General features: G+C 49.8%; 2 protein-coding genes across 4 annotated transcripts; both read left to right on the forward strand.

Annotated features, from left to right (window-relative positions):
• Positions 1-1,492: 1,492 nt before the first annotated feature.
• LOC120644578 (transcription factor IBH1-like 1) lies at positions 1,493-3,481 on the forward strand. 3 transcript variants are annotated; one of them, XM_039921228.1, is made up of 2 exons: positions 1,493-2,433; positions 2,598-3,481. In XM_039921228.1, exon 1 carries the CDS (start codon positions 1,856-1,858, stop codon positions 2,429-2,431), a length of 576 nt encoding a protein of 191 aa, XP_039777162.1. In that variant the 5' UTR covers positions 1,493-1,855; the 3' UTR covers positions 2,432-2,433; positions 2,598-3,481. The 3 variants fall into 3 exon arrangements, 2 of the variants coding, with proteins under 2 accessions (XP_039777162.1, XP_039777168.1); XR_005663836.1 differs by having other exon boundaries at positions 1,497-2,485; positions 2,670-3,481; XM_039921234.1 differs by having other exon boundaries at positions 1,498-2,433; positions 2,518-3,481.
• Positions 3,482-9,891: 6,410 nt separating this feature from the next.
• Positions 9,892-12,196, forward strand: LOC120644595 (UDP-glucuronate 4-epimerase 1-like). The gene is made up of 2 exons (XM_039921246.1): positions 9,892-11,844; positions 11,961-12,196. Exon 1 carries the CDS (start codon positions 10,520-10,522, stop codon positions 11,837-11,839), a length of 1,320 nt encoding a protein of 439 aa, XP_039777180.1. The 5' UTR covers positions 9,892-10,519; the 3' UTR covers positions 11,840-11,844; positions 11,961-12,196.
• The last annotated feature ends 2,142 nt before the right edge of the window (positions 12,197-14,338 follow it).

Genomic DNA, 14,338 nt, shown 5'->3' on the forward strand with positions numbered 1-14,338 from the left:
ACGGTTTGGTCTCGTTCTAGACTTGTAGCTTGCCGTTGTTTTACGTAAGAGGGGCCGGAACTACTGTTCGTCGATCCATAAGCTAAGGAATCAGAAACAGAAAGGATAACTAGCTACTGATGGAGCTGCTAACTGCATGGCGTGGGCATATATGCATGCAGTCACATGCGCACCACCACCACCAGACGCGCGCGCGCACTCATAATGCAGCAGGGGGCGGGGATAAGCTATAGCTAACCCATCCCGCTAATCAAGGACTATGAGTACGACCTCTATGTCTAGCCTACTACTAGCAGCAGCCATGCTCTCATGACCATATTCATTTACCACCCAACAACAGACCCCTTTCGCGTTCCCAGATATAACAATGGATGATTGAAACCAGATAAAAAATTCAGCATATTAGATTTATTCTGTTTTAAAAAATTAACCGGCAATAGGTTTGCAGTTCTTGTATTAATATAGAACAAGAACAAAAGGCCTAAGCCAAAAAGAGAGAAAATGTTCAGACCTAACCTAATCGATCTCCAGGCCATAAATCACTCTGCCAATTAGCTCCTGCTAAGTGCCTGGCACGAGCTTCCTCCTTAATTTTCGCAAGCAACGTTTGGACTGAGGACCCCTTTGTGTCGGAAGATTTTTCCATTCCTCTCATTCCAAATTTCTTGAACGGAATGGGAGGGGGAGGGTCTCACTGAAACCCACACATGTATATACAGCTAGCTAGCATCGGTCAGTGATACATGATCATTCAATAGGATATATAGACACTCAGCTCTCCAAAAATAAATAAAAAAGAAGATTGCATTACTATGCTATCGTCAACTTTGGGGGACAAGTGTACGAGTACTGTTCACGTAAGGCTGGAGAGCTGTATATATGCCGCTGCTCATACATAACATGGGAGACGGGGCCTCTCTAGTACTCCATCTTTTAATTGGGGGACATAAGTACTGGTTGTTGGAGTATAAGTGAATTACCCACCTTTCCCCATCAGCTTAGGCTTTTGGGTTGAACTGGTCGGTGCATGCAACTCAATATGGTATCAAAGCCAGAGGTCTCGAATTCGAATCTTGGCTGGCACAATTTAATAAATAAATTGTTGCCCACTCCAATATTCCACCTTTGCGGCCTGGGAGAGCCTGCACGTGAGAGGGAGTGTTGGAGTATAAGTGAATTGCCCACATTTACCCCATCAGCTTAGGCTTTTGGGTTGAACTGGTCGGTGCATGCAACTCAATACTGGTGGTACTTGCTAACAATTAAGCAGCAGCTAGTATCATCGACCGTATACCGAGTAGTATTCATCAATCCAAGCAACGCAACGCAAGAGGAGGAGAGGGGGCGTGCATGGCAATGTGGACCTGGGCCTTGACCTCTCCCATGTGCCGCCATGTGCACTGTCTCCTCGCCGTTTGCCGGTTTAGGGCCACCGCCCGCCTCTCTCTCCTCCCAACTAATCGAAGCGCCATATATAGCTAGGCACTGACCCTTCCATTGCCACACACACACTCACACTCACACACCACTCCTGTGTGTGTGATCGATCACCAAGCTTCATCATTCTCACAGCCTGCCTCGCGTCGGTCGTTGCTTTCCCCTTCGCGCTCTCATCATCAGCTCACAAAAACAAATATCTCCTCTTCGGCGGCCGGCCACGACGATCGAGCTGGGAACATCATTATTACTAGCTATATAGGTCGTCGATCGGCCGTGATTAACCAGCAAATTAGCATCATCCGGCCGGCCGGATTTGTTTTCGTTTCTGAGCTGTTGTTAGTACATTGTTCTTGTTCCATTGCCGGCCGTTCCATCCTGCTGCTGCGTCTTGATCGATCGCGTGCTTATCTTTTCCATGTCTTCGCCGAGTAGTAGCCTGCAGGGCATTCCGCCGGGGTCCAAGAGATTCAGGCACGCGATCCTCAAGAACCTGATCCTGGTGCTCCGCAAGGGCGCATCGAGGGGCATGGGCATCCACGAGAGGAGGAGCGCCATCAGGCGCGCCGCCGACGCCGCCCTCGCCACCGCCAGGGGCGCGGCGCCGCGCTGGAGCCGGTCGCTGGCGGCGGAGCTCTCGCAGGGCGGCGGCCGGGACGCGCACCTCCTTATTCGTGCTGCCAAGAGTAGCGCGCCTTCGTCGTCCGAATGCAAGTCGCCGGCGGGCAAGATGGTGTGCAGTAAGAGGATGCCGAGGAGGAGGCTCCGGGCGCGGCCGAAGAGCAGAGCCACGGCGAAGGCGGCCGGCGTTCTCGCGAGGGTGTTGGTGAGGAAGAGGGCCAGGGCGCTGAGGGAGATCGTGCCGGGAGGGAGAGGGATGATGGACGAGTGCACGTTGCTGGGTGAAACCCTAGACTACGCCGTGTCTCTCAAAGATCAGGTCGAGGCGATGCAGCTGCTGCTGAGGACTCTTCAGGCCCCCCAAGAACCCTAGCAGTAAGCCGTCTCCTTAATTGATCTTCTACTTTGTTTTCTTCCGATCTCTTGAATCTGAATTGGATGCATGCATGGTGATTTCAGCAACCTTTTTTTTCTACGCCGTGTACGTGTGGGGAAGGCATCTAGCTAATAGAGTGTTGGGTTCTGGTGGTCTTTTGCAGCGCTGAAGAATCAGTGAGCGTGGGGAGGGACTCCGCACTGAAATGTGATCAAAATCGTTCATTCACGGGTAAAACTGAAACTGTAAGGCCATGCATATATATAGAGTTTCCCCCCTTCCTTTATTCTCCTGCTACATACTCTCCCTTTTTGCTTCTTCTCTGTAGCAATACTGAGATCACGAGGCATGAAGGTACCAGTGTTCAATTCCTACTGTGTATATACGGTTACTCCATAAATCCATGTACAGCTATGTATCTCCCTGTGTCTGTATGTATATTAGGAAAAGGCAACTCGATCTTGTAGATTTTGCGCCGTACTCGGGCAGTATGTAGTAGCTAGTAAGTATATATATCCTGAAGGGATGCTGTATATATTGCTGTATATATATATGCATCCTAGCCTATATATATTGTAATTTGTTCTGTTACAAGAGAAAATGTCCAAAAACGCCAAACGATGCATTTGCATCCGCATGGCGGCAATGCTAAAATACTGCACTACGTAGTACTTCAAATTTTCTCAAAGTTCGATTTTCTGCCGGCCGGTACAGTAATCTTGATTTTACGAATTTACTTGTATATCCTGCTGTTGTTCCGTGTATAAAACTAAATATCTACTTATTTGTTTGTTTAAGTTGCGCGTACTGATGGTAATTGGAGGGGTCAAAACAATATATATCTACTTGATCGATGGGGACGGTTGATAGAGAAGCAAGCGTGTCGGCGAGGCTCAAGACATTCTGTGAAGCATCGATCGATCGGAGGAATGCACACCTGTAGTACACTAAAGCAGCAGCCTAAACCCGAAAAAGTGTGTGTGTGTGTGTGTGTGTGTAGCGACAGAGAAGACGATATATACATGACAGGGGGGAATTAAACTGTCACATGCACAATGTTGACCCGAATGAACGTGATAGATGGCTTTACATACGGTTGCAAGGACTGTCGCCACATGCATGCATGATCACCAGCATCACGAGTTAACCGACTCGATCGATGCGAGCAGCAATCAACAGATTAGATTGGCTGGTCGGTTGGTTGGTTGGCTGGCCTTGCGCGCACTGACTAGCTACAAAACAAGTACTAGTACTAGCCGGCATATCATGTGTTAGCACTATGCCTTGATTTCTGGTTAGTTAGTTCATCAGCTGCTCGTACTACGTGTTGGCAGGAAATCCAGATTTAATTATCACGTGAACTAGGCGTATAGCCTGCGCATTTGCGCAGCTAGTATTGAAAATTCAAAAATTTGCATGTCGTTGTATCCTTACTTAAAGGTTATACTATTTTTTTTATCATACATTATTCTGTTCATTATCGTAAATTATGTCTTATTGTTGATTAAAATAATTCAACTATGATCTACCTACAATAACAATTTGATTTGTTGAGCTTTAATAATATTATGCAGATAATTATTCTTATTTTTATTTTATTTTGATTGATTGTTGTTAGCTTTAGTTTTTATTAATAATATATATTTGTAATTGATACATAGCTAAATAATATTTTATATTTAATTTTTTATAATGACATTGGTGGGTGATTTTTAATTAGACACGGGGCTGAAACTGTCTGTCCCACCAACTAGCAGGAAAGGTGAATCGAATGGCACCAGTGAGGTGACTGGAAATTTTGGACGGAATATATACACATAGCCACACACACGTGTCAGATAGGCGTCCGTGTCATCACTTTATCCAGGCAATAGCTTTTAGCAGTCGCGATTACTGGTTCGTGTCAAGCACCGCCGCTGGTCCCCCGGCGTCGCCTCTCCGGTCGCTTCGCCGGAGCGATAGGTAATTGTTCGGCTGCCGTCTGATTCAACCGTGTTCCGTGAAAGAAAACAAATCAGAATGAGTTTAAATAAATCAAAAGAAGACAAGTCAGATGGAATAGTTCGATCGTCTCTGCCCATGCGTTCGTAGTTTCATTTTGAAAAAGTAGTATAAAATATTAAACTGAGCGTTCGGATGATCGGCGTGTGTGATGTAACTGGAAGAGCCCGTGCGTTTGCCGCGCAACGTCCTGGCCCAGTCAGCGTCAGCGTGCTCTAACTTGTGCCCGCTTCGAGTGGACTTGGCCCGCTCCACCCAACATGGGCCTGCGCGCGGGTGGGCATGGACTAGACGACGGCCCAGCGTGGCTCGTGTACCAGACGGCAGACGAGACAAGCAGCAGGTCGCGCCTTTTCATTTTTATATTTAAAAAATCAAAATTTCAAAAATATATGTTCAATAGAGAAATTTTCAAAAATAGGTGCTTGTAGAGGGCGACAGGGTGCTTGTCGTCCGTCCAGTGGGCGACAGGACCTAAATATAAAAAAAAATTATATTTAGGTCTTGATACCCAGAGCGCATTAAACAGTGAAATTGTAAAATCGATATAAAATCGTAGAAAAATCGTAAAAATACAAACTCAACTGTTTAGGATTCTATGAAATAATATATACAACTTTTGTTACATAAAATTTTTCATTTGACCAATGCATCTAAATCAAGAAAAATAGTTCTTGTACCTAGAAAAATCTGAAATAATTCATTTGGTATAGTTGTGCTTATCTAAAATTTACCAAACTTTTTTTATAACTCTTAGGAAATAAAATAATGGTACTGTAAAAGTTATGGCTTCTAATACTCAGTATAGCAGCATGGATAAATAACCCATTTAAACTAGACATATTGCAAGATCTAATTTAAAAACTTATTCTATAAATGTTTTCTGGGCCTACAAATTTTGTACAAGCCTATGCTCACCATATGCAACACTCTGGCCAAAGATGACATGCATCCAAAGGATGGATCTTGAGATTTAAATAAAAATGCATTAAACTGGTATTTAAAATAGAGCAAGATACATTGATCAAATGAAAAACTTTATGTAACAAAAGTTGTAGATCTTGTTTCATAGAATCCATAACAGTTGAGTTTGTATTTTTTTTCTACGATTTTATATCAATTTTATAAGTTCATTGTTTAATGCGCCCTGGACGGTCCTGTCGCCCACTGGATGGGCGACAGGGTGCCTGTCACCCATTAGGGGAGCGACATGCACCCATTTTTGAAAATTTCTTATTCGGCATATATTTTTAAAATTTTATTTTATTCAATATAAAAATGAAAAAAGAGCCAGCAGGTACGCCGGTGCACCAAGCCGCGGACCCAAGCGCATGTGTATTCCTCCTAGATGCTTCTGGGCCGCATCAAGGCATCGACCGTGTGTGTGTACACCCTCGAACTCGATGTCCTCAGACAGATACGCGTGCGTGCACGAGAGACAGCAGGTGTCGTACGTCGTCCCATCGACGCTCGCCTCTTTCTTTCGTCACGATGCACGCCCGTACGCGCACGGCGCACGAGTCAATAACTCCAGTCCAGGAACGCGACCGGCCGCTACGTCTTCGGGCCATGTGAGCAGCGGTTCAACGCGCGTGAGCGGAAGGCCGGCAGGCCACTCGCCGCCACTCGACTGGAGAGAGGACGACGGGTACGCGCAGGCATGTATGCTTTCGCCTGAAGCTAAAGCTAAATTACAGGTAAAAGAAGGCTTCGAGAACCGAAGGCGACTGATCAAATCGGAGGCAAAGGAAAAAAGAAGAGAAGGTTCGGAGGAAGTTGTTACTCGACCGTGACACTTAGCTTGTGCTCGAGATCTTCGACGTCGCCGTCGACTGAGCTTCTGTGCAAACTGTCTCTACGGCGACGAGCATGCTGCATGTTGCCGCGTGGAAAGCAGGGTTCAACTTAACGACCGCTAACCGGTAACCGCCGGCCTCCGGTTCCGGTATACCGGACCGGTTTGGCCGGTTACCGGTCGAAACCGGACAAATTCAAATTTAGATTCAAACTTCTCCGTTCAACCGGTTCGTACCGGTATACCGGCCGGTTTGACCGGTTTACCGGCCGGTTTGACCGGTATACCGGCCGGTTTGACCGGTATACCGGCCGGTTTGACTGGTAACCAGTCAAATTCAATTTTTTTTCTTTTTTGGTTTAAATTCAAATGTCCGCAAAGTATACTAAATAAATATTTGTATAACATATTTTAGTCTAAATGAACCCTCCAACCCTCTTTTGTACTACTTTTACATTGTATTTGTATACTTTTGTATGCACGTTTTTTTTGTTTAACTTTAAATCCCCGCAAACTATACTAAATGAACGAATTTTTGAGAAAATTTGACACCATTAAATTTGTCGCATCTTGAAGTATTTTTAGGAATTTTTTGAGAATTTTTCATTTTTTTTGAATTCAAATTTAAATTTTAAATTTGGACCGGTTTATACCGAATCAAACCGGAACCGGTCCGGACCGGTTTGACCGGTAACCGGTCAAACCGGACCGGTTACCGACGGTTAGGGGAACCATGGTGGAAAGTCGATCGATTCGGCACCTAATGGCTTTGCTTATCGCCAGTGTCCCTGTCAGTGACGAGAGAAAACAAAGAAGAAAGAGGCAGGTAGGCCCCATGTGTGTTACGCTGCCGTACCTTCGTTGCCATTCTTGTAGTTGTACGCCATCCGAGACATCGGCTCCAGCTCGATGTCCTGGTTCGTACGAATGAGCTACCTTTTCATGTTTGTTCAGGCCGTTAGCTTTCACTGTCAGCCTCTCCTCCAGCTGCTTCGTACGGATCAGAACCGGGTATGGATCGGAGCGGAGAGCTGGCAATCGGAGCTCAGAAGCTTTGCTAATATCTGTGTAATACTAACTCGGAACGGCGCACCCAAAAATAGCTAGGAGTAACTAATTACTCTGTAGTACAACTACTGTAGTAGGAAATTAAAGGCATGTTCAAGCTTGTTGGTCCAGATAAAGCTAAGTGAAAGCTTGAAGCTTAAGCAGTACCCACCGGCCGTCGTTGGGCGCAACGATCGACCTTGCTAATCATGGCAAACACTGTCAGTAGGTGCGGCGCTGCAGCCTCTGTAGTGCTGAATGCTGATCCGTCACTGTACTGCAAAGGTGATTCGAAATGCAAAATGGAAACGAATCGAACAACCTTCATATGCGCACCGTGTTCGGTCAGTGCAAGTCGCCGGATGCGTTTCTCTGCTTTCTGCCTGTAACTTGTGGTTCTGGAACGTGCACGGGCCTCAGCCTCACTCGCGGCAGTTCAATTGGGGCACTGAAAGAAGAATTTTGTTTGAAAAAACAATAATATCCGGAAAACTTTCTTTCAAAAAAACTATCTGAAAACAAAATCAGTATGGTGCCAAAAATAGCATGTGCCGCCTAAACTCAGAATAGTCCCGTGCCGCGCCACACCACTCGACCTGTAAATTTGCCATTGCCGGCAGCGATCACATGCGCGGCAGATGCGGTTGCGGTAGCAGGGGTTGTCAAGTTGGCATCTGTTTCTGGACAGGCACATCCATCCACACCGCACCAGATTTATGTCTCGATCGGGGATCGTGCCGGCCTTAGGCCCTCTTTGTAAGGGCTCCGTCGCCTGCGGCTTCAGCTCCACACTACAGTAAGTATTACTGTAGATGTACTATTTTGCCCGGCTTATAGTCCCAGCCGGCTGCCGACTGGGAGTGCATGGGCACAGTGGCGGGCCCGCTGCTGCAGGGCAGCTCAGCCAATCCGCTCCTACACAGTGCCTCTCCGCCCGCTCAAGTCGGCGTTTTACAGGCCGCCGACTGTCTTCTCTTTCCTCCTCCCACGTCAGTCGTCGCCTGTTCCCAGCCGGCCATAATACCTGCTGTTAGGTTGCTGCGTGGTGTGTAGTGATGAGATGACGCTGGATAAGCTAGTCCTCTGCGCGCACCAGCAGGCAGGTCGGTTGGCGAGCGTCGGGCACACGAGCCACACCCACATGGGCACTGGGCACAGGCCACGGCAGGTGCGGTGCAGGCAACCGATGGCAAGTGAGCTGCCGGCCGTGCTGGAACGGGTAAGGTCAAGAGCGCACATGACATGAAACGATCCCCCCCCCCCCCCCCCGCCGCTCGGAACTGAATTGCATGCGTTGCATCGGATTCGGATGACAGTTTTCACCGTGTTCGGCAGGCTGTAGTTGGAGTGGTGTGAGAAAAAAATACTATTACTTGACTGGAGGCTGAAGCTGGAGGAATAGGAGGGGATTCACTGTAGCACTGGAGGCTGGCCTTCAAGCGCAGGGAACTCTACCCCACCACCCCACCCACCCAGAAGTGCCGAGACCAATGCCGTCATCTTCCTCCGGCCTCCTGCCCTCCACCAACCCAGCAGACGCGCCCACAGTTCTGCCTCGATGCAGCGCCAGCAACGCGTGCGCCTGCGATTGATCGATGAACGGACGGAGAAAGATGCCGGCGGCGTCGGGCCAACAGTGGCCCAGTTTTTTTTTGGCGGTAGAGGGCTAGAGGCTGGCCGCGATCCGGCATCTCGGGCGCGCGTTGTGGCAGCACCGAGACGCCGGCGAGGCGCACGCGTTGATTTTGGATGATCCACCAGGGTGGCAGGGCAGTCCACCAATCCGAACGGCAGGCGGAAGAAGAAAGGGATGGGTGATTCGCGTAGAGATGAATGTTCAGCGCTCACACTTCGCTCGAGTAGATAAGGGTATAAGGCTGGAGCCAGTACCTAACAGAGTTTGCACGTAAGCTGCGCATATTTAGTTCAGTAAAACAGGAACTTTCCATCACGAACGAATGACGCCGCAACACGCGGGATGTGTTATCACATTTTTTTCTTCTAAATAAGTAAACGGGCTTATATTTGCGCTATCAATCGAAAAAAAAATCATATAATCTTTTTATACGAGGCTTAAACCCCATTTCCATTCAAGAGAAACAGAGATACAAAACAGCACATTTGTCTTCAACTGATGAATTCTCTGTGTCACTTAAAACGAGTGGCAAATGCAGCATTTGTAGTAGGAAGAGCATCTTGTTTCTCTTCCTATCATTCGACATTCCCTCTCTACTTCCTCTAATGATAATGGTGACAAACTATTGCCGGTGAGATCATATTCTCAATTAAAGGAGCTAGAACAAATGTGCCATGCGCCAAACTAGTGGCTGCAGGGCGGTAAAGTTGGTGACACATTGCTCTCGTTGAGAGATCCAGGAAAAGATACTGCCTTGGCATATAAATCACATATTCCTGATCTGATTAAATTCCAGCTAAATTTGCTTCTCCTACAACTCCCGATCGATAACCCGCACGCGGAAAATTCTAAATGAGGAATTTCCCTCACGCGCAGAGTCACCAATGCAGGACAGATCCCACACTCGAATTCACGCGCAAAAACGCTGATAAATGCGACGAGCCTGGAAAACGGAACAAAAATAGCGCGTCCGCACGACCCATCTCATCTCCAGCGCAGCCCAGGCGGCCCGAGCCCAAAAATAGGCTGCACCAGAACGCCTCCGTCGTTTCCCAATCCCCTGCGGCCACCCTCACCGCCGCCGGCAGCGGCGCCACCCTCCGGTGGGTGTCCGCCACCGCGTTCACGCGCTCCCCTCCTGGCTGTCGGCCCCGCTCCTCCTCTATTTATATCCCCGCCCTGCCCACCTCCACGCTTTCCTTAGGCAGGAGCGCGCAGCCGGCCCCTGCCCTTCGTCTTCGCTCCTTCCCCCCGAATAAAATTTCCTACCCAAGGAAACCTACCCAATCCATTCGTCCGGCGGCCGATCCATCTGTCCCTCCAGGGAGAGGAAGGAATAATCAGTCAGTCAGTTATTCAGTCAATCGGAGCGGAGGAGAGCCGGAATCCAGCAGGAGCGCGCCGCGGGTTGATCCCTTGCGTCTCCGGCCCTGCCGCGCGGGCGCGGCGACGTCTCTGCTGTGCCTGTGCTTGCGTCGCGGAGGACGAATCTGTGCGGGAGTGTGTGTGTGAGGAAGAGGAAGAGGAAGGTGGAGGAGGGACTCTTGGATTGGCATCTCCCTCGCTGGGTTGCGCTGCGTCGCACGGCAAGACGGCGGCCTTGAAGATGCGGGTGCTGGAGGACGACCTCTTCCCCTCCACCCCCGGCAAGGTCAAGATCGAGAGGGCGGGCACCATGAACCGGCAGCTGCACCGCTGCTTCGCCTCCACCAGCACCATGTTCCTGTGGGCGCTCTTCCTCGTCGCCATGACCGCCTCCTACCTCAGCTTCCAGTCCTTCGTCGACACCTCCTCCAAGTACTTCGCCGCCTCCTGGGGCGGGCTGCACTGGGAGCGGCAGATCCGAGCGTCCGCCGCGCCGAGGAGGCCGCCGGGCTCGGCGGACGGGGCGGGGATGTCGGTGCTGGTGACCGGCGCCGCCGGCTTCGTCGGCACGCACTGCTCGCTCGCGCTCCGCAAACGCGGCGACGGCGTCGTCGGCGTCGACAACTTCAATGCCTACTACGACCCCTCGCTCAAGAAGGCCCGCAAGGCGCTGCTCTCCTCGCATGGGGTGTTCGTCGTCGAGGGCGACATCAACGACGGCCGCCTCCTGGCCAAGCTCTTCGACGTCGTGCCCTTCACGCACGTGCTCCACCTCGCCGCGCAGGCCGGCGTGCGCTACGCCATGGAGAACCCGGCGTCCTACGTGCACTCCAACATCGCCGGCCTCGTCACGCTCCTCGAGGCCTGCAAGGACGCCGACCCGCAGCCGGCCATCGTCTGGGCGTCCTCCTCCTCCGTCTACGGCCTCAACGACAAGGTCCCCTTCTCGGAGCGCGACCGCACCGATCAGCCGGCGTCGCTGTACGCGGCGACCAAGAAGGCCGGCGAGGAGATCACGCACACGTACAACCACATCTACGGCCTCTCCATCACCGGCCTCCGCTTCTTCACCGTGTACGGGCCCTGGGGACGGCCGGACATGGCCTACTTCTCTTTCACCCGCAACATCCTGCAGGGGAAGCCCATCACGGTGTACCGCGGCAAGGACCACGTCGACCTGGCCCGTGACTTCACCTACATCGACGACATCGTCAAGGGCTGCCTCGGCTCCCTGGACACGGCCGGCAAGAGCACGGGCACCGGCGGCAAGAAGCGCGGCCCGGCGCCCTACAGGATCTTCAACCTCGGCAACACCTCGCCCGTGACGGTGCCCAACCTGGTGTCCATCCTGGAGAAGCACCTCCGCGTGAAGGCGAAGAAGAACGTGGTCGAGATGCCCGGCAATGGCGACGTGCCCTTCACCCACGCCAACATCTCCCTCGCCAGGGAACAGCTCGGGTACAAGCCGACCACCAACCTCGACGTTGGCCTCAAGAAGTTCGTCAAGTGGTACCTGTCCTACTACGGCTACACCAGGGGATCCAAGAACTTTCGGCAATAGCCATGGTCGTCTGATTGTTTCTTCTCAATTCTTCTTTTTCCTCTTTGGCCCGGCCGCGGCCACCACTCCCGGATCAAACATTGACATTCTACCTGGATTTTTTGGTGGGAATATGTTTTAGGGCGTTCCTTGATCAGACAAAAATACTGGGGGAAAAAATTCTTTTCTTGGTGAGGAGAGGGAGGAAGGAGGAAGAAAGCAATAGAGAGCAGCAGCCGTTTTCTTTTCTTTCTTCATCTTCCCCTTTGTGTAAATTGGATGTGCTCCATGAAACTTTTTTCCCCCCATCCTCAGAATTCCAATGTAATATCAAATTCTTGCCGATCTGATGCGCTGGCACCGAATTCGATTGGCGAATGCTGGTAGTTCCCACGGATGATCGCTGGTTCAAATTTGAAATCACGCTGGTCGTTCTGCCGTTCGAGTACCCGCCGGAGACGGCGGGGGATTTGGGGAGCCGAAATCGGCGGGCGGGTCGTGGCAGTCCTGTTGTGGGCCTTCTGTTGGGTGGATAAGATAAGCCGCGAGCGTGGGGGTGGGGGCCGGAGGCGCCTCGAGGCGCGCGAAGTGGCCGCCAGCTGGCTCCCGCCTTGTTCGGTCCCTTGGACTGGCAGTGGGCCCTCTGGGCGCTTTATTGCCTCGTGGGACCACATGGCTGTGGGTGTGGGCGTCGATGGGCCCGGTGACGCAAGTTGTCGGTGGGGTCGTGCCCACGTACTACTAGTAGGAATAGAACACATGGGTGGGCCCGGTGACGCGGTGGCGTTCGCCTGAGCTGTCCTTTGCCATTCTTTTGTGATTTCCGTGAACTTGGCAGGTCAGAATCAGTGGCGGAGCCAGAAATTTGCGGCTGGGTATGCCAAATATATAAAAAAAATTGAAGCTAATACATAATATAGTTGACGATAAGTTGCATAACAAATTCATAATGACACCGTTCGGCTGCTGTTGCAGCTGCCACCGCCATTTTGCGCTGCCGCAACACGCGGTAGTGCAACAATAGTGCAATTGAACGGTGCGAATAACAACCGGTGGCGGACTCCTTCGCACTGATGCTGGGGCGCTGGCACTGGTACGGCGAGGGGCTTGCGGCCTACCCCCGCTGGAGTTGCCGGTGCCGAGTTGGGGAGGTCATCAGAATGAGAAAGCCGGACGCCGGTCGCCGGAGTGCCGCCAGACGCCGATCCACGGGACAGGCCAAGGGCCGAGGGCCGAAGGCGGAGGGCTCAGAGCCGAGGGCTGGAGGTGCACTGGGCAAACGCGGAGCCGTGGGACTGGGGCTCGGAACCGCGGGCAGAGACGGAGAGAATGATTCTTTTGCAGTTGGGGCTTCGTTGCTAGGCTTTATTGAATTGGGTCCATAAGTTGTATGTGATACTCCCTCCGTGCCAAAATAAGTATAGTTTTTGCCATTCAAATTTTATCCCACAAAGAATGTAGTTTTAGCTTGCAATGGGATCCATCTAATTAAAGAAATACCAAGTATACCAAGAAAGCATTGCATAGAAGAATGTATAGAGCGAATCAAATATTCAGTAGATATTACTTTTTTAGTTTCAATGTGTATGCATTCATTAAGGATCCAGAAAACCAAATAAACTATATAGTTTTTAATCACAATTGGTAGAAGTAATTATGGGTAACAAAATCATTTTTTGAATGAGTAATGTGTTTGAAATTTTCTAAAACTACACTCTTTATGCAATGGAGGGAGTATATACATCTATGAATACATGTTGATATTTTTCTCTAAATCTTGGGTATGCCTAGGTATACAGGGGCATACCCCTGGCGCCGCCACTGATGAGAATGTGTCTAGTCTAGGAATCTAGAACATTTCGGCTGATATTTGTTTGATCACAAGGCATTTAAAAGTTCAATTTGAAAACACAGCTCGTCAGAAAATCAGATCCATTGAAAGTTAAAACTGCAATATTTTCGTGTCATGTGATAAGTCAATGTGATCTGTACTATGTCATATAAAAATGTGAAACGAATACTATACTAAGGGGGTGTTTAGAAACAGGGACTTCAAAAAAGTCCCAAGGACTTTTTAGTATTTAGAAGTATTAAATAAATATTAATTATAAAACTAACTGCAGAACCCTGGGGCTAAACTGCGAGACGAATCTAATGATGTATCTTAATATATGATTAGCGAATGGTTACTGTAGCATCACTGTAGCCAATCATCGATTAATTAGGCTCATTAGATTCGTCTCGCGAAAAAACACTCAGCTGTCAAAAAACATTTATAAACAGATTTTATTTAATAATATAAAATAGTAAGATTCCTTTTGATGTGATAGGGACTTTTGGAAAAAGTCCTGGAGCCAAACAGGCCCTATATCCCTCGTTGGCTCGTTGGCTCGACGTTGTTAGTGAAGCCTGAATGAATCTTGGAGGCGGGCCAACGACTAGTCCGGGCTCCGGCCGGCGCGTCGGCATCTGGAAACAAAGGCCCGTGAATTTTCGTACAGCTCGATCCGTACTCGACCG

Source organism: Panicum virgatum, chromosome 1K, assembly GCF_016808335.1.
Source record: "Panicum virgatum strain AP13 chromosome 1K, P.virgatum_v5, whole genome shotgun sequence".
Taxonomy (NCBI): Eukaryota; Viridiplantae; Streptophyta; class Magnoliopsida; order Poales; family Poaceae; genus Panicum; species Panicum virgatum.

Coding starts and splice junctions, on each gene's coding strand:
- LOC120644578 (XM_039921228.1), top strand. CDS start 1,856: ATGTCTTCGCCGAGTAGTAGCCTGCAGGGCATTCCGCCGGGGTCCAAG.
- LOC120644595 (XM_039921246.1), top strand. CDS start 10,520: ATGCGGGTGCTGGAGGACGACCTCTTCCCCTCCACCCCCGGCAAGGTC.